The following is a 27,538-nucleotide window of genomic DNA, read 5'->3' as shown; positions in this document are numbered from 1 at the left end:
GCAAATGCTATTGAATGAGTGGGACATAGATAATAACAATAATAATAATAATAATAATAATAATAATAATAATAATAATGTAGAAAGTATTGTGAAAAGGATGTTATAGAAGTGTAGCAAATATTTTAGAATGATGTGGTCTTACTAAATAACAGTGATTTGCAAAGTTAACAAATCACCCGTATGTGGTGGTATTTTATAGGGTGAGAGTTTTATGATTTTAATTTACGTTTTTGATTTTGTTTATTTTAGTGTTATTCTTTTTTGTTTTATTTAATGATTTACAAATCACATTGATTGATTATGTATTTTTTTTTTGAATAGAGGAAGTATTTTCTCGGTTCTCCTTTGATGTTTTCACAAGAAAATATTGTATTTAAAGAGAGAGAAACTTGTATGTGATAATGGATTTATTTTGACACTTAAAGTTTTATTAAATCTATTTTTCTTTACAATTTTTATAGATATTGAGCTTTAAATATATATTTTGAACATTGTGAAAAAAAAGAGAACACGATCAAATGAAAATGGAGAACTTAGTTCTTAGAAGAATCTAAAAATGAAAATATTATATTTTACTAATATGCATTTAACACATTGTTTGATAAAATATTTTTAAAATTAAATTTATTTAAAAAATAATTTAGTTAATGATTATATATAATTATTACTTCCTTCATTCTAATTTGATGTTCTTATTAAGAATGTTCATTAAAATTTAAAAAATTTAATATTTTAAATGGTAGAGATATTTATTTACCAATTAAGTTAATGGAGAAAAAGTTAAAATCATAAACACTAAAAATATATAAAATCAAATTGGTAGAATAAATATGAACACTACAAACCTTAAAAATATCAAAATAAAAATTTTATTTTACTATTTTTTATTTGATTTTCACCCTTCACCTGAAGTCCTCAACGACTCACTTCGTTCCTCAGTGCATGGTAGTACAACCAAACCCCCCCTTTTTTTCATTTTCATTTCAATTCATTTCTCTCTCTTTCTTCACTCACTCCTTTCTCTCTCTCATCGTACTCTCCCAATTTCACCCCACGAAAATTGATTTTCGCCTCCGATTTCCCTGAATGTTGTAGGTTTTTGGAACCCAATTCTAGGGTTTTACACTCGTTTCCAATCTGCAACATTTCTTTCAGCTCGCTAAATCAAAACTATAGTATTCTTTAGATTTGATTCTGGTTAGACTCTTTCTCCATTTTTTTTTTGTTAATTTCTGTGTTTTTATATTTTATTTTTTCTATTTTGTAAATTGTCTCCATTGTGCGCCGATCATCTGTATTCTTGCCGTGTTTCTGTTTTATAAAATAGATTAAACTCCTATGTTTTTTTTTCTGCATGTCATTTTATTCGAGTTTTAGCGTATTTATTAAGGAATTTCTACAATGTCGTCTCATATTGCCCTTGATTTTGAAACTTTCGTCATTTTGTTTGCTTTCAACCCTTTACTAAGATTTTTATTGGAATTTTGTGGTTGATTTTTGGGAGTTATGGCCAAGTTAATGCGATGTTTTAGCTAACTCAAAAAAATATCATGTTTTATTTGCGGTTTTTTGGGTAGTAGCTGATGATTTTGTCCTTATCTGTCAAAATTATGGGAACATTGAAAAGTGAGTGTTCATAGAGTAAATGTGAATCGCCCTAATCATTGTTGTATTCTTTTTTGCTGAATTTTAAGATTTAGCTATTCAGTCAAAGTTGAAGAAATGAGTGATGTAGTAGTGGATTAGTGTTAATGTTGCATGAAAGTCAAGTTAATGCGATATTTTAGCTAACTCAAAAAATATCATATTCTATTTGTTGTGTTTCGAGTTGTAGCTGATGATTTTGTTCTTATTTGTCAAAGTTTTGGGAAGATTGAAAAGTGAGTGTTGTTCATTGAGTAAATGTGGATTTCCTAATTATTCTTGTATTTTTTTTTGCTGAATTTTAAGATTTATCTATTCAGTAAAAGTTGAAGACTAGAGTGAATGTAGTAGTGGATTAGTATTAATGTTGCATGACAGTCAAGTTAATGCGATATCTCAGCTAACTTAAAAATATCATGTTTTATTTATGGTTTTTTGAGTTCTAGCTGATGATTTTGTTCTTATGTGTCATAATTTTGGGAAGATTGAAAAGTGAGTGTTGTTCATTGAGTAAATGTTTATTGCCCTGATTATTCGTGTATTCTTTTTTCCGGAGTTTTAAGATTTAGCTATTCAGTTGAAGAAATGAGTGATATAGTAGGGGATTGGTGTTAATGTTGCATGACAGACATTGATAGTTCCTGTTGCTCTTATTGTTGTCTAAAGATGGCTGATTAAGTCTTTCTGGGCTGGTTTTTTGACTTGCTGAAGCTGTATTTTTTGCTCTAAAGATGGGTCGTATAGTGTGCTGTGTATTTTTAGTTCTACCAGTAATTAGTCATGTTGTCTGATGCATGGTTATCTGATAATAGTATGGTTTGCCGGAAATATGCAACTATTTTCTGTTGCTTGGTTTAATGGGAACTCTTAAGGGTGACGCAGGTGTTGGGGATGGCTGTCGAAAGTGGGGACATTTGGTTTCCTTTCAATTTTGGAGTAAAATGTGTGTAAAGTGTTGTAAAACCAATTTACACCCAAAATTTTCATTTAAATCTCTTGCCAAACCAAACAATAGAGAATGGAGAGAATAGTTTTTTAGGAAATTGTTTTTACCTAAACCAAACACCCCTAAGTTTCTTTTCTAAAAAGATGTTTCACTAGTTTATAATTATCTCATTTTTAAATATATGCCTTTATAATGATATCTCATGGACGTTCTCACATTTACATTATACTTCTGTGTTTGTTGTTCCACAGAAGGGCTTGTCTCTTGTTCGGCCCGTTAATTTAATTTAAGAGTCCCAATATTTAGAAGATGGATGAAAGTGAGTCTTCAAATTTCCCGGATGCAGAGCTGATTGGAATTCAGTTTGGCTTGGCTAGTCATCATGAAATTGTGAGTTGGTGACTTGCTTCTTTTGGCACATGCATTATATTTCTCTTGCTATTCGGAGCTGTAGTTCAATATTTTCAAAAATATATAATTTAGGTCACTTTTGTTTTCTAATTGAATGTGCTTTTTTTTGCTTTGCTATCAACTTCTTATTTGGGGTAATCTTGTGTCGTTTAGCTTCTTTATTTTGTGATGAGTAAAATGTATGTCTTGTTATATACCACAAAATCAAATGACACGCTCTTTTCAAAGTGTTATTGGAGGGATTCGTTCTGAGTATACAAGTACATGCGTTTTTGGTTTGGTGAATATTATTTGTACTTTTGTAGGATTATTTACAATATAATTTGTGATACATGCGAAGGGTGAATTTGTGTTAAAGTGTGGTCTTGTAGAAGCTTGAATATATGTATTATGGCATAGTGTGTTCTCTTTTTCTACATTCTCAGCATCCAATAATGCCTATGGTATGGCTATATGATGTGTATTATAAGTATTTTTTTTATCAATCAGAATATCCATGTGCTTAGTTCTAATGGAATGTTTTCCTAGGTTGTTTTTTTCAATGGCCACATGCTTTCTTGCTTATTTTGTCCTGGTTCTGATTTCCTTTATGGATGCTTGATTCTAGTCTTTGTGAATCTCATGATTTTATCTTCTTGGAACATTTTTGATTGTTAAAATTTCATTTTTGATAGTCTGGTTCTCTTCTTGATCACGTTTCTATAAACATTTCATAGAATTGGTCAGACCCAACATTGGCCGAAACCTATGATGGCCTTACTGGATTTTATGAGTTTATCATTTCGGATGGAACATTTAGTGGATGTGTGGAGTGTGGGAGTCAGGGAGTTACATTATGAATGAAAAGTGGGTTAGATGACTGGAAATTCAGAATGATGGTGAATTTGTGGATGGAATTTATGTTCAACTAGTATGTTAGTGAGTAGAGAAGTAGGATACAATGCATACTAAAAGAGTTAATCTTTGAAATAATGCAATGATTTTAGGTGGTGGTTGCGTGCTTGATTTTGATTTTGAGCTAGTGGACTATTGACGGGAGAAATAGGACGCAGGAAATACCAGAGGAGTTGATTGTATGATATTAGGGCGTTAGTTTAGAAAATGGTCCCTCTTGTGTATGATACTACATTTAAGAGGATTATTTAGTTGCTACATTTTGTATAGCTTTGTGTTGTGTTTGACTGTAGAGGCATTGTAAAGGTATAGAAATTTGGATCTAGTCATGGGAATGTGTACATGAAGTTGGAAAAATTGAGGTATGTCTCTAGGATGCGAGATGCCAAGATCTTTTGAAAAACGTTTAGTATGGAATTGATGGATACTGACAGTCTCGTTACTTGGACTTATTTTCCGTTTTTCAATCAATGTTATGAAGATAAGCCGTGCTGCCATAAATGAGAGATGAGGCTTAGAAGGGGCTTGCTCATGTGAAGAGCAATGTTTCAATGAATTCTCATGGTTTTCTGTATGTGATGTGCTTTTGTCATCAAAATAGATGTAAATGTCTTATTTCATATGCGTAGAAAACATCACAACATCCAACCCTATCTATTATAAATTCTCACTCTAGTCAATGTTGACAACATTTGATCTAAGAAGAGTTGGTTTTGTTATTCCAGGGCCGGTTTTGAGCCCATTCTAGATACACGACCGCTTAGAGCCCCAAAAATAGAGGGCCTCATATATTAAATACTGATAGTAGTATGAGAAGATAGAAGTAGAGCAGTTGGTATTTATTTTACTTGTCAAACTTGTGATTTTGTCTCGAACCATGGGAAGCAACTTTTGGAATTAAATATGTATATAAGGAGGCCTTACAACTTCCAATGCCTTTATCACACATGATTGTTACATTTAATTAAAAAACAAGTCCCAAAGTTAGTAACTCAAGCCTTCATCCTTTCATTTTCTACATTTATTAAGATTAATTAAGCTTATTCATCCATCTTTTAACCCTCTCCATCAAACAAATTATAGTTCATAACCAAAATTTAAAAAGTGAAATAACAGTATCCTGCAGATTCTAGTGAATTGAAATAGCGTAAAGAGCAAACACTTGATATTGCAAAAACTCACTTCAGAGTCTTCAAATTTAGGTATTTTAATTATCTAATTTAGTTTGTTATTCTTTGTTGATTTATTGGTTTAATTATCCGAAAATGCGGTATTATTGTATTTATCGTTATTTGAGTATTCTATCTTTTTACTTAGGTTAATATGAGTTTTTGATTTTTATTTTTTTTTATTGTTTTTGCTATGATTATTGTTTGTATGTGTTAAAAGCATAGAAGTCTTTAAATGAGTATTTCTCTTAGAATTTTAACTGAATTACATTCTCTTCGTCTCTGCAGTCTTCTCTGTTAGCTTTTTAGATCAATTACTAGGTAATTAGAGTACTAAGAACCTATATATGTGTATGCTTATACTACTAAAGAAATGCACACATTGTAACTTTCTATATTTTAAGTAACTTTGTAATATAATTTAACAATATATTTTCGTTAGTTTTTGAAATGGAAGAAATTTGATCATTTTTACTACTAACGAAGGGCCCCTTTTTGAACAAAATTGCAAAAATAAATAGGGTCTCCAAATTCTTTGCTCTGCCCCAGTGCCTTTCACCCTTATGACTTCAAAACCTATTCAAAACAAGAGGCAACACATTTTTGTGTCTATTTTTTTCTTTTCAATACATGATTTAGGGTTTTGTGTTCTTATAGCATAATAGAAAAACATATGCCTTTCCCCTTATTGTAAACCAATGTCTCTCTTTAACTTCATCATCACTCCTCTTGGCTTGCACTCTTATCGGACACAAGCCATCGCCACACTCCATTAACATTCGCCAGTCACCACGACCCCACCGTTTCCACGACCTGTTCAAAATCTTTCTCATTTTTTTCTTACCTTCTTTCAATCTCAAATCTTCAAATCACAAGCAAAACACTAATCATCACTGGCTAAATATGTTTTCCGATGTTCACTCACTTTAATCTTGATTTACTATTATTGCTATCTTTAACTTACTAATTTACATTTTGTGTTTTATTAAATTTGATATAGAAATGGATATAATATCTCCTCAGTTATAAGAACAAGTAAACTTAATCGCATTTCTTAAAGCATTGTTTTTTTTATTAGCTTGATACTATTATGCTTGGTTTAATTGTTTAACAAAGAATCTCTTAATTTGTGGCGCGTAGGATTTTTTATGTGTTTTTAAAGCTCTTTTGATCCTTGTATGAATGTTACTTTGTTAGGGTAAGCTGGTTTGTAGAGAACAATTTTAAAAGGATGAGATCTTTTGGATATTTTAGGAGATTTGTGTGTCATTATTGCTTTAAGTAAATGAAGCTTTAGTCATATACATATATGTGACAATTTTTTTGTTGACGATCTCAATTGGGGCATTGGGCCCATATATTTCTTGCTTATTCTAGAATTAACGATAACATAGTTAATCGGAGATTGACAACATAATTTGGGGAGGTGGTTGCAATGTGTGATGTAGATGTCATAGTTTGATTTTTTATAGTTCATTGATAGTATATAAACTTCAAATGAGGGAATTTTTGGTTTAAATATGTATTATATTAGCTCAACTATGATTAATGATTGTGTTTTTACTGTTTTACATTTTAAAATGGATAGATGTGTTGCAAAATTTGTCAAAGGTTATGCGTCTTTTTTAAAATATGAAGACTCGTTGTAGACAATTACATTAACTAAAACGGTACATGTAATTTTTTCAATTTAAAAATTTGACATCACTTGTTTAGTCTGTATCCGGCACTGGACCAAGACCACACTGACATACTGGATACATCAAGTAATGCGGAGTACAGAGTATTAGCTATTGTAGATGGGACATCTCAATATTAAGACCTCTTTAAGTATATTCTGTGAAGTGATACTGCTTTGAATGTCTCAAAATTGACATTTAGACAGTTGACACCAAAGGACCTTTCTATGTTTCGGAAAGCGACATGCATATATTCAATTGATGCATTTTTGTTTAACTCGGTGATATTTAATCAATACATTTTTGCTAAATTTGGAGACACTTTTGATCTCTTGTTAATAGGACCTCTTTAAGTATATTATTTGAAGTGATGCTGCTTTGAATGCCTCATAAATGACATTTTGACCGTTGACACAAGGGACCTCTTTAAGCATATTATAGTGTTTTTGGTACTTAATTAACACATCTTTGCTTAACGGGAGATTTATGTATGGGACTATGGTCTATGGAGAATGACTGATAGAAATGAGCTGCCATATTGTTATTACATGTAAGAATGTTGGGTGTATGGCTTTATCTTCTGTATGAAGGGTTGGTTTAGTTCCTGCATGGTTAATTGAAGTAAGCATGTGTAGTTGTATATTGGGGCACCAAGAATTTTCAGTGAGCTATAAATAAATTTATGTTGAATCATCTGAAATCGCTATTGGGTTTTATGTTTTTCACTTCATTAATAAGCAATGCTATTTAAAGAATCTTGACTTACGTGTCTCACAAGTGTTTTTTTGCTTTTCACTCGCTCATTTCTTTTAACCACATTTTATTGAAATGCTTGTATCTTTTCGGTCTGAGTAGTGCTTCATTTCCTTTTATCCTTCTCTTTTACCTCTTCCTTCTACTCTCTAGCACTGTTCCGTAGCTTTGCCTTTCTCCCTTGATAATTGTGGCTGCTGCTTCCCTGGCTTATCTGGTCTAACATGGTTAATAGTTTCAGTTCACTGAGTCATCTTTGTTTATATAAATTATTGACAGCAGTTAATCAATGTCATCCTATCATGTTCTGGGTTTTAAATTTTCCTGGGTTGATTTCCCTCAAATATTCTGTATGATCAATAGGTCATGATAAATTTCTTTGTATTGTTACAATGCATCTCATCTGTCCGTTTAAAGTTTTTGGATTGTAATGTAACTATGGTTGTGTTGATCTCATAGCTCGCAATCAGGCATGCATAGCATTTACAGTTTTAGATAACTCTTTTTTGATCATTGACATTGATCTAGCAACTTCTATGACTTGCCTAAGTGAGAGCTTGGGTGCTAGCCACTTAATGGCATTGGTAATAGATATCAACTTATATGTGGATGCTGACATGTGATATGAACCCGTAGAAATGTTATTTGGCAAATTACTCAAACCTGAATCAAAGAGACTTGAACAGAGTGTCTGGATGTAAAAGCTGAACACAATTTCTAGGTGATATTTGTGCCAAGAATGATATATGCAGCCTGAATTTATGATTCTGTTGAAATATCATCTAAGTATTGAAGTTTACATTTTCCCTTTATCTTTGCAGCGAACATCATCCATCAGTGATTGTCCAATTAGCCATGCTAGTCAATTGGCAAATCCCTTTCTTGGCCTGCCTTTGGAAATGGGTAAATGTGAGTCTTGTGGTACTGCAGAACCAGGAAAGTGTGAAGGTACGTTGATGGTTGATCACATTGTTTCTGAATAAGAGGGGAATATAGTATTCTACTATTCTTCAATGACTTTGATATGATTAGAAAAAGGAGAAAGTGTTTTTGAGTTATAGCAAAGTTTTGTTGGATCAAAAACTTGATATATACTCCATCCCTGCCAGTCTTTCCCCTCCCTTCAAATTGTGCAAGAAAATCACTGAGTGGAGCAAAGGAACATATACAAAGGAGTAAAGTAGTGCAATTGTCATTGTTTGGCCAGTGTGCATAGTTAACGTTGAATTATGGCTTAGAATAAGGCTTCCTTATTCATTGGTCATGGCTTTTCTTTCTGATCAGATTGTAGTTTGTTTTGCTATATTCCATTCGTGCCACTTATTTTGCCACATTTTTCAATTTTTGAATGTTTAATCTATTTTGTTATATCCATTTTAGGGAATGGTAACACTTAACACGTTACCTCCTTTCATCTCGTACCTTTCTTCATCTCATCCACACACACATATTTCACCCACTTGTTATTTTGTTTACATCTAAATTGTGGTATAGGAGTTTCTGGTATCTCATATCTTCATTGATAGGTTTCTGTAGGAAGTCATGATGGAGCTTCTTATGTGTACTTGATTCACCATTTGTACACGGAGTTCTTAAATCTCATCTTGGATTTGCTGATGTACTCGTGTATTTATTCTTATGCGCCAATTTGTGTGACCCCATCTGAACTTTTGTATGGATGATTACTTTGCTAGTAGTTATAGAGAAAGTTCCTTCTTTGATCGTCTAGAGTAGTTTCGGAATGTTCACTTCTTAAATATTTTCATGTTGTAGTATGAGTTGCAAAATCACATAGATCTCACCATGTTTAGAATATTGTGGGCTTGCATTCATAATTTCTTTGGTTTTTCTATAAATGTTGAAGGACATGTGATGGTTTGATTGTATTCCTCCTATCTGTATGGTTGACATTCCTTGGTTTCTGTTTTGTATTATTCTTTGCTTGTCTCTACATAAATTATTTGTTATTTTTTTAGAAGAGAATGGGGAATTCACTTGTGCTTTCTTTTCAGGTCATTTTGGCTGCATTGAGTTGCCGATACCTATCTACCATCCGTCTCATGTCAGTGAGTTAAAACGGATATTGAGCCTAGTATGTCTGAAATGCTTAAAAATGAAGTCTAATAAGGTATGCAATGGAAGAAATGTTGCAATTTGGGATTGTTGCTTAGGTACTTGTATTTGTTGTATTATGTAGTTGGTATGTACTTTTACGCGACTGTCTAACACCCTTGATTTCCTGTTGGATTTCTTACTGCCAGAAAATATGTTCTGTTTAGTTATTTTAGAAAGCTAAAACATCTGAAGATGAAGTTAATGGGACTTGCATCATAACTATCATCTATCACATGTGATCTCCATCTGCAATATTGTATTTTGTTGCTTTGTCGATCCTTATGAGGTTTCCCTCTTTGTGGAAGTAATTATTAGGGTTCTTAGTTTTAAAAAATGCGCCTCGCTTTACACCATGTCCGCCTCGAGCTGAGGCTCGGCTGAAAATGCCTCTTCTAGGTGAGGCAACGCCCACTACAAGAGGCGTACGCCTTGGGCGCCTCAATGCGCTTCACACCTTGTGCACCTGGTGCGCCTCCTTGTTAGGTTCGATAATTAACTTATGCTTGTTTGTTCGAAAAAGAAGTAAAACTCGAAACTCAAATTTACTTGAATATGAAGTTTGAAAAATCGTTGCTTCTTTAAGAAAAACAAAAAGCATTCAAAAAAGAAATTAACTTTTGGAATTCTTTGTATTCTCATTATAATAGTTTTGGGCTGAAGTGGTGTTTCCACAAGAATAATCGATGTTTTCAAGTTTGTTCATACTAAAATATGAATATCATGTTGTTTGAAGTATTATATATGTTTTAAAATTGAATGAAAAAATGCGCCTTGCATACAAAAAGCTCGCCCCTTCGCCTTGCGCTTTGCGCCTAGGCTCGAAGGCCCTTTAGCGCCTCGGTGCGCCTCACGCTTTTTGAAACGTGAAGGGTGGCTTATTTTGTTATGATTATCATTTACAATAGATGTTTTCTGTTAGTGCTTCAATTTTTCATAGATATCGATACCTCCATTTTAATTAGGTATTTTTATGGTCAAAAACACTTACTAAGGCATTGTAGTTATCTTATTGGTGAAAGGATATTATAAGTGAGAGAATATGAAATAAGAAAAGTGATATATTTTTAATGATGGCATGAATTAGTTTCCATGCATGATTTTGCTGCTGTCAGTTAAAATTTATTTTAGATGTGGCATCATACTAACATGGAAATGTTATTCTGGATTATTGTTTAGTGTGTTACTGCTTACTAATGTAAGTTTTGGGGTGAACATTCTGTATATGCCAAACCATGGAGCAAGCTCTATGGTGATTCATCTAGACAGTCAGCATTAGATAAAATATATCTTGTATGTCAATATAAATTGTTGTCGGAAAAGTGAGAAATTTTGTATGTTTCTTTTTTTTAAGCTTTTCTAATTGTAGCATGTACTTAACAGTTTTATTTTTAATTTTTACCAGTTCCCAGTGAAGAGCAATGGTGTTATGGAGAAATTATTATCAGCGTGTTGCGATGTACGTGTTCACATGTCTTATATTTTTCTCCATTTGTTATTTTGTTACTTGATTCTTCTTGTAATTTAAATCAAGAAAAAATTTCATTCAATTGGAAGGTGATGTTTTAGATTTTTGAAGATGGTTCTGGTTTAGTTTTCATATATTCTGATCTGGGCTTGTTTTTTTAAATTATCATACCTTTGCCATTTTTTCCTTTCAGTTTTCATTTACTATCAAGTTTAACCTTCCTTTTATTAGATTAAGGCACTGACCTTTTAAAAATAAGCTTTGGATTTAGTAAGATGGATGATTCAAAATGAGTTAATGCTGGTTGTGGTGAATTTGGATGGGTACTTCTTGCATTTGGTTGAGTTTTATGCTATGGCTTTATTTCCTTCATATTTTTGTTTTAATTGATCAATAATAAATTAAATATTCTTTATATGTATCAAGAGCTGATACACTTTTTTCTCTGTTGGTTTTGAGTTGAAACCTCAAGGATCGATAAAAAGAAAGGCTTTGTTTCAAATTTAGGGTTAATGCTGATGGCTATGTAGTTGATGGGTCTATAGCTTTTGCCTATGAGTGCTTGAGTCTTTTTGTTTTGATATTGGCAGGAAGCTTGCCATGTAATTATCAAGGAAGGCAAGAACAACGATGGGGCTTTCTTCCTGGAGTTGAGAATACCATCCAGGTCAAGAGCACAAGAAGGCTGTTGGAACTTTTTGGAAAAATATGGTTACAGATATGGCGATGGTTGTGTTAGACCTCTTCTGCCTTCTGAGGTTTGTATGTTTCCCACTTTTTGATGTAAAACTATATATGGAGATGAATGAATGCAGCTGTAGAATTGTCTTACTTTATGAAACAAGCTTAGTTTTAAATGGCATGAAGCAACCTAGGGTGGTAATGGTCCCTAGAGCTAGGCACTTGTTGAAGGTTCTGGTCATTGGGTGTGAGGCGCTGCAAAATCCCAAAAACCAAAAAAAAAAAAACTAGAAAAACCTTGAAGAAAAGGAAGTGAAATAAAGAAATGAAAAGAAAACATAAATGGTGAGTATACTTATCAGATGGGCCTCAAAGGTCAAGATCAAAGGGCACTCTTCATCGCCATAAGTACAAAAAAATGTGGTAACTATTGTGATTGCATGAACAAAACGGTCATGTAGTAACAGGAATTATGCGGTTATCATAACCGCTTAAATATCGGTTTGAAGCATGAGATATCCCATGATATGGTCCGAAACACGAATTTTTTGTACACATTTATAACGCGGTAAATATCTGATTCTTTTTTCTCTAGAAAACCATTACAACATGGTCAATGCAATGCTTCGCGGCCTTGTTTTTGCACTATGCCTTTAGACGCTCACCGGAATCGCTCGAAGTTTCTTTGTTGAACGTTGGTGTTTATGAATCTTGTCTTTTGCATTTCATGTGCATTTCAGTTTTATTATAATCTTTTGATTTCACACGATTTTAGTTTTGCTGATTGAATGTTCAGTTATTTATTAGCAATCAAAATTGTCACACCCTGGTTTTTTTTGTATTACTATCTTATTTTGCATCTTCCTACATTTGTGCTCCGTAGCCTTAAATTCTGGCATAAGTGTCATCTTTTACCGCATCATTGTATCACATCACGAACAAAATACTTTGTTTTCTTTACTTGAAGCCAAACATCTTTTTACGCAGTCCAATGCGTTTGTCGGGTTGCCAATATCTAGAATTATACTCAACTAAAAATTTGATATTATGAAAGTATCCGACAAGATGATTAATATAAGATCTCATATGACTATGTTTTTTCTCGTTTAATGGCTGCAATATGTAAACACTTTCGAATGATGAATAGTGTAAAAAATGGTTTTGGTGCAACTAAATAAAAACAAAGGAAGTATAAGTCAATACAATCACAAAGTCCTTTGTGTTGACCACAAAATCCGATTTGCGACTAGTAACCGTGACCGGAACTGTATTTTGCAGTTTGCATTATGCTAGCAGCATTTCTCCCAAAATGTTCATGTTTATGGCTTTATGGGAGAAATGTTGAGTGAAAAGGACACGGATGAAGTATGAATTGCTTTTTACTGATATCAAAATGGAATTCTTTAAAAAAAGTTCCTAAAATATCATTTGCATACACATCATCTGATTGTGCTTTTAAGTTGTTTTGTCTCTATCTATATTGTGTTCTATCATTTCATCTTTTTGTCATCATTGAACAGGTCTTAGTGATGTTAAAAAAGTTGCCTGAAGACACAAAAAAGAAGCTTGCCAAGAAAGGATACATCCCGCAGGATGGATTCATTCTTAGCTATATACCAGTTCCTCCTAATTGTTTATCAGTTCCAGACGTATCGGATGGTATTAGTGTTATGTCCTCGGTGCGCTACTTTTTCTTGTTTCTATGGTTTTAATAGCTGGCCCTTTGACATTGTTGTTTTCTATTTGACATTAGAGTACATGGTTCTTCTTATATTAGTTGCATTGTGTTTTATTCAGGATCTTTGTTCAGCAATGTTAAAGAAGGTTCTCAGGCAAATTGAGGTTATTAGGAGCTCGCGTTCGGGTGAACCCAATTTTGAGTCGCATGAAGTTGAAGCCAATGAGTTGCAAGTGGCAGTTTCACAGTATCTTCAAGTCAGAGGCACTGGCAAGGTACATATTTTGCTTTATCCAGTTAGACTGTTATGTAGATGTGATGTCTTGGAGTCTTTTTATATGTATATCATTGCTTTTCACTTTAGGCTGCACGTAATGGTGATAACCGATATGGAGTAAACAAAGAAGGCAACAATTCATCCTCAAAAGCTTGGGTTGAGAAAATGCGTACATTGTTCATAAGTAAGGGGTCTGGCTTCTCTTCCCGTTCTGTCATCACAGGTGATGCCTATCGACCTGTGAATGAAGTTGGGGTACCATGTGAGATTGCCCATAAAATGACGTTTGAAGAGAGAGTTAATGTGCACAATATAGAGTACTTGCAGAGTTTAGTTGATAACAATTTGTGCCTAACTTTTAGGGATGGATTGTCAACCTATTCTTTGAGGGAGGGTTCCAAGGGGCATACCTTCCTTAGACTAGGACAAATTGTTCATAGGAGGATCATGGACGGGGATATAGTTTTCATCAACCGACCTCCTACTACTCACAAACATTCTTTGCAAGCGTTGCGTGTGTACATACATGATGATCATGTAGTCAAAATTAATCCTCTTATGTGTGGTCCATTGGCGGCGGATTTTGATGGGGATTGTGTTCACTTATTTTATCCCCAGTCTCTATCTGCGAGAGCTGAAGTTTTGGAACTGTTTTCAGTAGAGAAGCAGTTGTTGAGCTCCCATAGTGGAAATCTCAACCTGCAGCTGGCTACCGATTCATTATTGTCTTTGAAGTCCATGTTCAATGTGTATTTTCTTGATAGAGCATCAGCTCAACAGTTGGCTATGCATGCCTCTAGTCTTTTACCGTCTCCGGCACTATTGAAAGCATCTTCCTCTGGCCTCCGATGGACAGCTATGCAAGTTTTGCAGACTGCATTGCCCCCTGACTTTGAATGTCATGGAGATAGATTTTTGATACGTGGTAGTGAAATTTTGAAGTTAGATTTGGATAGAGATATTATGGCATCAGTTATTAGTGAGCTTTTGACATCGTTGTTCTTTAACAAAAGCCCCAAAGATGCTTTGAACCTTTTTGACTCTCTGCAGCCTCTGTTGATGGAAAATTTGTTCGCCGAAGGTTTTAGTGTTGGGTTGCATGATTTTTTTTATCCTATTTCTGAACTGAAAAATATGCAAATGGAGATCCAGGATCTTTCTTCATTACTATATCAGCTAAGGTCATCGTTTAATGAATTAGTACAACTGCAGTTTGAAAGTGATGTTCGATCACTTAAAGTGCCAATTGCAAATTTCTTTCTCAAGTATTCAGCGCTTGGAAATCTAATCGATTCTAAGAGTGATTCAGCTATTGATAAGGTATTGCAGCAAATTGGATTTTTGGGATTGCAACTTTCAGATAGAAGGAAATTTTATTCTAAGAGCTTGGTAGAAGAAGTAGCGTCTCTTTTTCACCAAAAGTATCCGTTTGCAAATACGTATCCTTCAGAAGAGTTTGGGTTTGTGAGAAGTTGTTTTTTCCATGGATTGGACCCATATGAAGAGATTGTGCACTCAATTGCTACCAGAGAGGTGATTGTTCGTTCATCAAAAGGTTTAGCTGAGCCAGGAACTTTATTCAAGAATTTGATGGCAATTCTTAGGGATGTCGTCATATGCTATGATGGAACTGTCAGAAACATCAGTAGTAATTCGGTCATTCAGTTTGAGTATGGGGTTGGAGGGATGGCATCTGAGATTTTGTTTCCTGCAGGTGAGCCTGTAGGAGTTTTGGCAGCCACTGCTATGTCAAATCCTGCTTATAAGGCTGTTCTTGATTCCTCACCCAATAGTAACTCTTCTTGGGATATGATGAAGGTGTTCTCTGATTCCTTCCCTGCAAATTTATTATTTTAGCTGTTTATGTCATAAAATTTACGTGGTGATTGGTGAAGTGCTATGTCAATACTTGTTTCTCATCCGCTTGTTTATGTCACATGTACCAGGAAATATTGTTCTGCCGAACTAGTTTCAAGAATGATTTGAATGATCGTCGTGTCATATTATATCTGAATGATTGTTGTTGTGGTAGGAAGTATTGTCAAGAAAATGCTTCTTGCCTTGTTAAGAATCATCTGAAAAAGGTTAGCCTCAGAGATGCTGCAGTTGAGCTTTGTATCGAGTAAGTTTCTTGTTTTGCAGGATATGGACTCTATTTAGTGTTGTTAGTATGCCTGTTTGATAATTTACATTATTGTTGTTAATATGCCATGTCTTTTATGTAGTACATGCAGTATAAAATTTGAGTTGCTGAAATTTAATGTTTTTCTATTGTAGTAGAGAACACTACTGTCATTACAATAGCATAGTAGCATAACCAAATTCGTAATATGTATGCAACTTGTCTTTAATGGAGGAAGCATCATTCTTACCGGTGATTGTGCTCTCTATTATTTGATTATTTTTTGCCAGGCAAGTTTCACATCTTCAACACTCGCGATTTCAAACGACATCTTTGTTTCCTCAAACTGTATGACTTATTTTCTGCTACTACCTGCTGCATGCCTGATGAAATGTGTATTTTTGTCTTGTGTGCCTCTAATACTTGAATTATAGTTTATGCTTGACAAATCTGGCATAGAAGCATTATGATGTATAGAAATAGATGTTAGTTGGACATACTTATCCAGTCAATTTATCATAAGAATATTGCATTATTACAAATGGTTTTTTCTTTATCAATCTACTAAGGCTATTATCTTCACTTGTTCTATATACAGTTGCGTGATATAGATTAGTTTGTTCGCAACGGCTTTGCTAAGTATATGAGTCTTTATGTCCAATGTGGTTGGAGTGCTAGTTTTGTGTCTACGTGAACCTTTTCTACTTGGACCGTATCCAGACATCTAACCAACATGATCCTATTTCGTTTTCAATCAATTTATAACTGATCATAGCAGATGCTGACCTGCTGTACAATCTCATGTGTGGTTGATTTCTCTGATTTAACGTATTTTGAATTATGATTAATAGCCTGCTTCATGCTCCATACAGGTACAAACGGCCAAAATTTGAACCTGAAAGTTGTGAAGTAGACATGGGACTCGTTGGTCATATCCATCTCAATGCGGTGTGTAGGCTCTTACTGAGTATGAAATGAATTCCTGTGTGCTAATTGTGCAGCAATTGAACAGTTTTACATTGTGTAGGTTTTGCTGAAGGAGTCCGGCATTAGCATGAATGACATCCTTCTAAAATGCGAAGAACAAGTTAACTTGTTGCGCAAGAAGAAGAAGTTTGGTTATCATTTCAAGAGGATACTTCTGTCTGTTAGGTAGATTTGTGCCATTTTTCTTTTTATTGGTTTTTGAAGCCTGAATTTTTTTTGGTTTTATTCACGACTCTTGACTTTTACGCATTAATGTTCTTTTCTGCTAAATTTATCTCTATACACATCGGCTGGCCCCAATAAGCAACGAGGAGAAGGGGGGAATAAAGAAAGATTCCATATGTAAATATATAAATTGAAATGTGAAGTTTAGATACAATTGGCAAATGAGTAATTTTCAGGTGTATCTACATTCTACAATTATACTTGGGTACACAACAACTTCATGGAAAAACTAATAATTGAGTATGAACTTTAGCAATCGTTGATACTCAATTTATGCTACAAGTCAAAATGAGTTCAGACAGAAAAATCCAAATAGAAATGGCAACTGCAGTTGGCAAGATGGTAACGGTAGTGTTAGTTTTTAGTTGGGCAGTTCCATCATTCATTTTGCCTTTTGTCCCACAATAAATATCCCTATGACTTTCTAGAAATGATAATAATACAATCAGCTTGTAGCCTTGTACTCCTTTGGTTTGCAATAGATGTTTTGCGTTTAGTGTTGCAATTTCAATGGGAACAAAGGGAAAGTGGTAAAAAAGGTGGGGAGAGAAAGTTGTGAGTCAATGGGACTGTCAGGAAAGGAGTAAAGTGGAGCAGAACTATTAATTGGCAACACACTAAAAAATTGATTTGAAGTCTCAGGGGTGGTATATTTTTCTGGTACTCTGCTAGCATCATAGCTACACAGGAAGAATTTTCATTGAACATGCCTAATTAACATGTGTGATAATGAAATGCTACATATGAAACAGAAAAGAGGACAGCAGCAGGTGTACATGTACTTATGTCTTTAGATTAAGGTTTAAGTAGTCAAGTTTGGGTACTTTGTTTATAATTTTTGTAACTTTGTTTGTAATTTTTGTAATTTACTTTCGTATAATGACAGCTTAGCTGTTGGTAATGTTATTGCTTACCATGTTTGCTGAATATTGCAATTCTATCTTAAAAAGTAAGACAAATATTATTTTTAAAAGAATTGATAGTCTTATACCCATACAATCTGAAAGTGCCCATGAGAATGGTAGTCTTATTTTAGGATTTTTGTGTGTGCTGCAGTAAGATATTACTGCTTTTGTACTATGCTTCTGAGCACGAACCAAATCTATATCCAGATGAATTTGGTTCTTCCACGCTGAACTACGTTACCAGAAGCATCACGCTTCAAAATCCTCATTTATTTGGCAATTGGCAGTATTTAATGTCATTATTCTTTTAAGCACTGTTCCTTTTTATATTTTCTTGTTGCTTTTAATTTGCGAAAATTCCATCTTACGGCTAACATGGTAAGAAATGACGGTTCAGTTTTTAGGTTAATCTTTGTGTTGAGAGTTCATTGTTTTCTGTTTCTGAACATGTCTTGAAGGCTTTAAGGCATGATTTATTATATGCTTGTTTGCTTTATATTATCTTAATTTATGTATTGATTGCACTTAATATCTGATTACCTTTTTTCCTGTTTTCCCGCTGGCAGTCAGTGTTGCTTCTTCAAGCATTCTGGTAGTAGATGGGCTGATATGCCATGCTTGAAGTTCTTTTGGCAAGAACAAGACTTGTCTGGCTCTCAATTGGAGAGAACAAAACATATAATGGCTGATATGATCTGTCCCGTTCTATTGGACACAATTATTAAAGGTACTCTATTACTTGTCTTCTGTTTTGCTAGTATTAGCATTTTACTTGGTTTCTTTTCTAGTTTCTTGTGGTAAGGATACCTTGTTTAGAAGAAAATCCTTTAATTTTGGTCTCTTGTAGAGTTTTTTCTGTTTAACGCGTGACATCTGAAGTAATAGGATTTAGATAATATGTTTTTTGGTGTTTGAAGGATAATAAAAGACTATAAGATCCCACATGAAGGGAATTTACTTTAGGAATAATTAGATCACAAGAAGCATCAACGCTCAACAGTGACTTTCCGTTGTCATGTTAGCAATAGTTAGATCACATGAAGGGAATTTACCCTTACATGTTAGTTTTATTCAATGGATCATCATTATTCCTACTTGTCTCCACTCACCATATAATTGATGTCGTACAATTTGTAAAAATGAGAGATTGGGGAGGACATAGAACGAGGGAAGAAAAGGGTAGAAGAGGTCTGAGGAAGGTTTACCATGCTAGGAGAAACTGCTGACAGAGATTATGAAGGGATTAAGGTCACCATTTTGGATCAACTGTGGTTGGATTGGAATAAGCCTTGGTCATCACAATGTTCCTTGTTGGTAAAGTCATTTATTTTATAACCCCCTTTTCCACCCGGCACAGTTTACACTGGTGGAAATGGGAAAAGACAGGCTAAGTCTGGAGCCATAAATGTGGTGAAAGGATGGATTAACAGTCATCTTTCATTAAAGATGTAAATCGGTATAAATCCATTTATTTCCTTTCCCGTATTTAATTTATTTTCTTTATAAAATATATTACCATAAATGCTCTTGAAGCTGTGAATAACAAGAATACCAAAGCCTTAATTTCAATTACCTTACACGAGATTAAAATCTTAAACCTATCTTGAAATATGTAGGCATGTCGCATTTAGTCTGCTGTAGATATCTGTCTAAGCGTTGTTGGCATTTCTATTTTTTTATGTGGGACTTCTGTATCAGTCTGCTGTAGTTTTCTTATTGGTCCTATTAATGAAAAGTTTTCTTGTGTTTAAGAATAAAAATATTGAATAATATTTATCAAGAATGTGATTACTGCTTCCATTATTTTGGGAGGCATATATAAGTGAGCTTCCCACTAACTTTTTTTTCCAGTAGGCAGATAAGTTAGTGAAAGTTTGAACTTTTTTTTGTCCTTATACAGGTGATCCTCGGATTTCTACTGTCAATATCATCTGGATAAATCCAGGCACAACGACTTGGGTGGAGAGTCCCTGTAACAGCAGAAAAGGTGAGTTGGCGGTTGAAGTTACTCTGGAGAAGGAAGCTGTTAAGCAAAGTGGTGATGCGTGGAGAATTGTTTTGGACTGTTGTCTGCCTGTTTTCCACCTGATTGATAGCACGCGCTCTATCCCATATGCTATTAAACAAATCCAGGACTTGTTCGGTATATCATGTGCCTTTGATCAAGCTGTACAGGTATTCAACTTTTGCCTGTATTTCCATCACCTCTAGGTGGTGATTTATCTCCTTATAAAATTTGTTATTTTATTATAAATGTGGTCTCCAATTTGCATAATATTTTTTTAAGAACAAATTCCTTTCATGAGTTAGACAATCTATTTAGTTGTTTAGCTTTCACTTATCATAGTTAGTGTTTGGCACACGAGCCTGATAAATTTTTATAGACAAGTGAGTCTAGAGTATTGCTTTTATACTTTTTTTTGGATTGCTAGGTCTTTTGATATGAAGATCAACTTAGAATGGTGTTGCGTGGGTTGTAATTTTCACTGTGGGAATTTTCAGGGCCTATGTTCTTTTGTTCAGTATGGTCTTTTCTTGTAGCTATCTTTTCTTTCTTTTCTTGTTGAGAGCTCAATTTTTCCCCTTATTTAAAACCTGAATTTTGTTATGTTCATCGTAATGCTTTGTTTCTATGACTCAGCAGTTGCGACTGTAATTGATCTTGTATTAGGAAAAGGCGAGTCACTTAGCGTAAATGAAGTTATTTAGCTCAATTCAACATTTTTTAATGTTTTTTTAAGCTTGCTTTTGGTGTAAACATCTTTTTTCGTGCATCACACTTGATGGAGGGAAAAGCACATATACATGCACACCTGCTTGTGTGCATTTAGGTTCAGGCACCCATCTGCGCCAGCGTCGTTTTGTCTCAACTAACAGGTTCACCATAGAGTTTAGGTTTGAATACTATTTTTATTGGCTGTATCTCTACTTTAGTTTATAAGCTTCTGAAGGAGCAGTAATTTACTTGGTTAAAAATCCTTTTTTGGTCACAGCTTTGTGGAAGATTTTTTAATGATGCTTTGGTAGCCTGACATATTTGTGTGCAATGAAAGATGTAACTTTTCAAGCGTTTTAGAATTTTAATACCTGCAATGCTCATCAATTTATATATAGTGCCCATCCCTGTAGCTCTATGTCGCTTGATCCTCTTAAAACAAGTATTCTTCTGCAAATATTTAGTGTTCATAACCTATTATTCTGCTTATTATTAATTAACCATTATTGACTTCCGTTTTCTGAAAACACTACAATGCTGTGTCTGATTTCGTAGCATAAGTTTTGTGTATGCATTTTCAGAAATTCAGAAAGTTTCTTATAGTCCACTGACTCACTTATAGTGGTGTTTTGATGGGATGGATTCCACACTGAATGGCTATACAATTTGGATAATAAACCGGACCTGAGTATGACGTGAATGTAAAAGTAGCTTATTTAGACCTGCTTATTAACCTGAAAACCCAAAAATGATCTGGCATTAAACACCATAATGGAACCCAAACCAAGCACCTGGTTTTGTGCTCTAATTGTACGAATTCTCATCTTTTTAAAATTAAACCAATATCTTTGAGTTAAGCTTTACTCATCTACCTTGCATTTGTAATATCTGTTGATTGTGTAGAATGAGGTAATGTACTTTGAGTCGAGAAAGTAGCTTATTTGCTTATGTACTTTGAGATGGAAATTTGATTACGTATGGAGTTAAACCAATATTTCATTGCTACTATGCTAATGTTTATGTCAGACGTCCACACAAGCTGTTAATTTTTTTGCCTCTGGTGAACCGGTGCAGCATGTGCTTTGTGTTGTCTAATTTTTGACACTTTCGTCCCATGTTTTTTTGACTTTTTGATATACCTTTATTTCCTAGGCAGATGTTTTTGTAGACATGTCAACCGGGAAGCTTTATTTCTATCCAATTTCCTTTTATCTATTCTAATTTCCATTACACCTACCGATCGCACAACAAAGTATGATATATATGCTCCTACATCCTACACCAGTGCCAATAACATGATTGTAGATTTAGAAACAAGTTATGACTTATGAGGACAATTAAGTTTCCTTTGATTTTTTCTGTCGTTTACCTGCTAAAGATTGTTTTCTTTGGCTGATTGCAGCGCCTCTCAACATCTGTTACTAAGGTCACAAAAGGCGTTCTCAAAGAACATCTGCTTCTTTTAGCCAGTAGCATGACATGTGCAGGGAATCTAGTTGGTTTCAACATGAGTGGTATCAAGGCTCTATGCCGTGCCTTGAGTGTTCAAGTTCCTTTCACTGAGGCCACTTTATATGTATGTAGTTTTACCTTCTCTTCTCTGATAGTCCATCTGTCTAGTGATGTAACATTTTTTATTGTTGTTTTAATCTGGTAAAGGAAAAAGTTAATTGACGAAAATTACCTTAAACAGCTGATGAGAGCAGAAGCGCTAATTTTGAATAGTTTCAAGAAAATTTCAGTGTACCATTAAGCAATTATACTGTGACTCCGAAGAATCTATTCATATTGTATTTGACTCAGAAGAAAATTTCAGTGTACCATTAAGCAATTATATTGTATTTTAATGATTACTTAAACAATATTTTTTTTGTCATTTGTTCCTTTTTGCCAGACACCACGTAAATGTTTTGAGAGGGCTTCTGAAAAGCGTCACGTGGACACTCTAGCGAGCATTGTGGGATCGTGCTCTTGGGGAAAGCGTGTGGCTATTGGAACTGGAGCCAAGTTTGATGTCCTATGGGACACAAAAGAGGTATGATAGGCATATATGTCGTTTATGGCTCTTTCAAAAGCAGCCTTTAACTGTTTGGATTTGATATATTGATCACTATTTACACTGTGCAGAGTGCGATGGCTGACAAACCAACTGATGTTTACAACTTCCTTCATCTGGTGAGTTGTTCAAATGAGGAAGAGGTGGATACTGGGGGTTTGTGTGAAGATATTTTGGAGGAAGAACTAGCTCTTTCTCCAGAACCAGAAAATGTGGCCGTCTTTGATGATCCTGTTGAATTGGATCCTGATTCTGAAATTGGTGCTGATTCTGCTGGGAAAGAATGGAGTGCTACTAAAACTGATACTGGCTCAGCTGAAGCTCCTGGTTGGTCGTCATGGGGATCAAAGCAAAGTCTTTCTAAGCCAGATGTATCAACCAAAGATGGTGGGTGGGATTCTGGAAATGGATGGGGCGCAAAGAAAGCTGATACAGATTCTGGCTCTGCAGAAGGTGGTAATTGGTCTTCATGGGGATCAAAACAAGTTAAGCCACTGCCAGAGGATTCATCCAAGGTTGATCCTCCAATTGGTGATGAGACTGCTGGGAAAGGATGGAATTCCACAAAGACAGATACTGGTACATCAAAAGATTCTGGTTGGTCATCATGGGGATCAAAGCAAAGTCAGTCGAAGGCAGATGAGTCAACTAAGGATGGTGGTGGGTTGGATTCTGGAAATGGATGGGGTGCAAAGAAAGTTAACACAGATTCTGGCTCGGCTGGTGGTAATTCTTCTTGGGGGTCAAAGCAAAGTCAGTCGAAGGCAGATGCGTCAACTCAGGATGTTGGGTTGGATTCTGGAAATGGATGGGGTGCAAAGAAAGTTACCGCAGATTCTGGCTCGGCAGGTGCTAATTCTTCTTCTTGGGGATCAAAGCAAAGTCAGTGGAAGGCAGATGAGTCAACTAAAGATGGTGGGCTGGATTCTGGAAATAGATGGGGTGCAAAGAAAGTTAATGCAGATTCTGGCTCGGCAGGTGGTAATTGGTCTTCTTGGGGATCAAAGCAAAGTAAGCCACTTCCAGAAGATTCATTTAAGGCAGGTGTTGAAAATGATGCTGATTCTTCTGGAAAAGGATGGAATGCTACTAAGACGGATACTGTTTCAGCAAAAGCTCCTGGCTGTTTGTCATGGGGATCACAACAAAATCACTCAAAACCAGGTGATTCTATCAAGGATGGTGGTTGGAACACTGGAGACAGATCAGGGGCGAAGAAAACTGATGTAGATTCAGGCTCGGTAGAAGACGGGGGTTGGTCTTCTTGGGGATCAAAGCAAGGAAAACGCCTTCCAGAAGATTCACCCAAGGTTGGTGGTAAGGATGGATCAAAATCTTGGGGTGGATTTAATGCTGAAGATTCTTCACCTGCTTGGGGCCAGCCAGTCAAAGATATTGCTACTGGTGGTAGGTCCAGCTGGGGTGCAAAACCTGAAGATGCTTCTGGAGCTAATGGTTGGGGTGCATCAAAATCTTGGAGTGGTTCCACTCCCAAGGAGCCTTCGTCTTCTTGGGGTAAGCCAGTATGCGAGAATCAACAGGAGAACGTTGTTGGAAGTCCTGGTGGCTGGGGTTCTGGCAAGGCCTCTGGGGAGGATGGTTCCCAGAGTTGGAATCCTCGAGAAAAAGAGAACAAGACCCAATCTTCTTGGGGGCAACCAAAGTTTGGCAATGGGAGTGCTGGTAAGGTCAATGAAGATCGTAACTCTAGTAGTTGGGGGGCTCCAAAACAAGACAATAAGCCTCCAACTGCTTGGGGACAACCCAAGAAAGATCTGCCACAGCCTGAAGATGCTTCTCATGAAGATGGTGCCAACGGTTGGGAATCCAAAAAAGTACAGCAAAAGAATCAATCTTCGTGGGGACAGCCTAGTGACTCAATTGCGAAAAATTCTTCTCAAAATGCTGATAATTGGGGTTCTAATAAGTCTCAATCTGAAGATAAACTTGGTTGGGGTTCTGAAAATTCCAACACTGGCAATAGCAATGAGAAACAAGATTCTTGGGGACAACCCGATGCTTCACCTTGGGGACAACCAGGTGGGTCAGGTTGGAATAAGAAACAGAATGAAGGGGATCGTGGCTGGGGATCTTCAAACACTGGAGAGTGGAAAAGCCGGAAGAATAGGCCTCCAAAACAACCTGGAGGCCAAAATGATGATTCGAATCCTGTGGCATTTACAGCTACTAGAAAACGGAAGGATATATTCTCTGATGAAGAGCAAGATGTTCTAAATGAACTGGAATCTATCATGCAGTCAATTCGAAGAATCATGCATCAGTCAGGGTAAAATTTCAGCTAATCTAAACTCTGTTTTTGTTGATGCATTTGTTGGATTACGTAAATTTGAAATTAAGCCAACAGCTAAAATTTTTCAGAACTTGCAAACTTTGAGCACTCTTAGAACCTGGACTTTAATGTAAAAATCAGCTCTGTACATGTTTTTTAAAGGAAACTAATAGCAAATCACCTAGAGTGGGTATAGCACTTTTTAAAAATTTGGAAGAATGGGTTGGGATTGAAAGAGATGTAAAGAGCTATTGGTATATAATTCAGTTGCAGGATGATATTTTTTTTACAAGATAAGCCTTAACAACTTGCCCGTGCTTGGTTCTTGGTCGTAGAATATTCTTCAAAGTTTTAGAACAATTGGGGTAAAAGCTAGAAGACAATATAATTCTTCACCTTAATATGTGATGATGGGCTGAGAAAAAACTACTCAAAGGGGATATTTGTGTTCATATCCTTAGTCGTTGTTCACTCTATTTGGCTGATGTTGTATGGTGTCACAATTGCTATTTTGTAGGTGTAATGATGGTGAACCTCTTCCTGCTGATGATCAAACGTATGTGGTTGATAATGTCCTCAACTATCATCCTGATAAGGCGGCCAAAATAGGAGCGGGAATTGATTTTATCACGGTATGTTATACTTGCTTTGGTCATCTGGTATATGGTTCTTGAACCTGTCATGCATTGGATACTTTAACACTAGTATCATGTGATTTTCTTCTGCCTCCTTCATAAACATCCATTGTTCATATTTTCGAGTGATTGGAATGTCAGAATATTCTTATGCTTGGCTTGTTTGTAGCCTATTTAATAGATCGTAAAACTCTGGTAACAAAATCTCTTCCTATCCAGAAATTCCAGTGGAAGAAATAAGTTGCTATGAGGCTGATCATTCTGCTGTAGTCGGTGGCGGAGCCACATAGTTAATCATGGGATCATTTGACCCAACTTGAATTCATAAAATTGAGATTTTTGCTTATTAAATTATATACATTTTACAATTTTACTAGTGAAAAATGCACAGTGATCTTATTAACTAACAATTTTACTTTGACTTTTCTGAATCGACATGCCTATGGTCATGTTGAAAAAGGACAATTATTTGTAACAGGATACCTTCTTGTGTTAATGCTTGTTTGTACGTGATTCTCTTACTGGCGATCAAACTTGTGTTTTTCATAACTTAGAACGTAAAAGAAATGAAATAGCATACAAAATGCATGGATATTTTGTATCTCTTTTTAACATGTGGTATTACTTAAGAACATTGCAGAACAGTGTTAAACATTTAGGAAGTTCTTGTATCAAAAAGATTGTGTTGCAGAATCTGATTCTCGTTGCTCTATGCAGGTTAAAAAGCATAGCAATTTCCAAGAAAGTCGTTGCTTTTATGTTGTGTCGACTGATGGTCAGAGCACGGACTTCTCTTACATCAAATGCTTGGAGAGTTTCGTGAAGGGGAAGTACCCTTTGGTTGCTGAGTCCTTCACCTCCAAATATTTTAGGAAGCCACGTCCACAAGTGAACCCTTCAGCTCCTAGTCCATCACCATCGAGTCCTTCACCTGCAACTTCTTCACCATCGAGTCCTGCACCTCCAAGTCCTCAAAGCTGATGACGAGACCCGAATTCCTGATTTTTTGCTTTGACTAGCTTTGACTGTTGTACATAGCTAGGTACTAGCAGTTGGCCAAGATTAGAGTTAATATGCACCCCTTCCCTAATTTTTGCGACCGTTAAGCTAATGCAATGGTGCTATTGTATCCTAGAAGCTGAAATAACCTGTCTTGTGAATTTGTACAGAATTAAAAGTTTCTCTTGCAGGGAGACAAGCTGTGGCTGAGTACATGACTAAAAATTCTTGGCATCTTAAACTAGTTTTTACTGTCGGAGCTTCGAAAGTTGTTTTTCTATCTGGATTTCTACTTCTGTTCTGGTTTCTGTTGTTTCCAGCCCTTGTTGAATTATGAGATTCTGTTTCGTCCTTGGCCGAATGCAATATTTTAGTTTGTTTTCTATGCTATACACATTTCCTCAACTATTCTGAAAACGGTTGTCATAACATTGCTAAATCCTCTGTCCGAAAGATATATTTTACTTTTCCAAAAGTCTTTTTGAGATTGAGTTAAAAATAATTATCATATTCTCTAATTGGTCATTTTAACATTGTAAGTGATTACAATCACTTTTATTATGGTTAATTGGTTATAGGTGATTACTTTAAGACGGTAATAATAGGCCAATCAATGGAAGTATATGGTTTACAGCAAGACTCTTACATCAGAATTTGGTATGAAAAATAACAAAATTCTACTCCCTCCAATTTATTCCAATTTATTTGACTTGTCCTATTTGTTTTTTTACACATGTTAGAGTAAATATTTTGTCTCTTAATATTTTTGATTATACTTAATTATAAAATTATGAAAAGTTGATATTAATAATAATCTTTATATTTAGACGAAAAAAAGAACTATATTTAACTATATTTTAGCTTATAGATTAGGAATAAAATACAAAT

General features: G+C 35.1%; 1 protein-coding gene across 3 annotated transcripts; it reads left to right on the top strand.

Moving 5' to 3' along the window:
* The first annotated feature begins 921 nt into the window (after positions 1–921).
* On the top strand, positions 922–26,958 carry LOC130800633 (DNA-directed RNA polymerase V subunit 1). Of its 3 annotated transcripts, none has more exons than XM_057664191.1 (19): positions 922–1,200; positions 2,845–2,983; positions 8,321–8,447; positions 9,512–9,627; positions 11,017–11,070; positions 11,670–11,837; positions 13,281–13,439; positions 13,558–13,713; positions 13,803–15,533; positions 15,662–15,837; positions 16,710–16,785; positions 16,865–16,989; positions 18,521–18,681; positions 19,855–20,129; positions 22,073–22,246; positions 22,565–22,705; positions 22,798–25,013; positions 25,534–25,648; positions 26,369–26,958. In XM_057664191.1, exons 2-19 carry the CDS (start codon positions 2,903–2,905, stop codon positions 26,630–26,632), a joined length of 6,315 nt encoding a protein of 2,104 aa, XP_057520174.1. In that variant the 5' UTR covers positions 922–1,200; positions 2,845–2,902; the 3' UTR covers positions 26,633–26,958. The 3 variants fall into 3 exon arrangements, with proteins under 3 accessions (XP_057520174.1, XP_057520177.1, XP_057520176.1); XM_057664194.1 differs by lacking the exon at positions 922–1,200 and adding an exon at positions 1,522–1,629; XM_057664193.1 differs by lacking the exon at positions 922–1,200 and adding an exon at positions 1,700–1,883.
* The last annotated feature ends 580 nt before the right edge of the window (positions 26,959–27,538 follow it).

This window comes from Amaranthus tricolor, chromosome 15, assembly GCF_026212465.1.
Source record: "Amaranthus tricolor cultivar Red isolate AtriRed21 chromosome 15, ASM2621246v1, whole genome shotgun sequence".
Taxonomy (NCBI): Eukaryota; Viridiplantae; Streptophyta; class Magnoliopsida; order Caryophyllales; family Amaranthaceae; genus Amaranthus; species Amaranthus tricolor.
This window is presented reverse-complemented; position numbering and strand designations above follow the sequence as displayed.

Bases quoted from the DNA above. Each gene is read 5' to 3' on its own strand.
- LOC130800633 (XM_057664191.1), top strand. From the start codon at position 2,903: ATGGATGAAAGTGAGTCTTCAAATTTCCCGGATGCAGAGCTGATTGGA. The intron at 13,440-13,557 runs GTGCGCTACTTT...TGTTTTATTCAG, and splicing joins GTATTAGTGTTATGTCCTCG to GATCTTTGTTCAGCAATGTT. The intron at 16,786-16,864 runs GTGTGTAGGCTC...TACATTGTGTAG, and splicing joins GTCATATCCATCTCAATGCG to GTTTTGCTGAAGGAGTCCGG.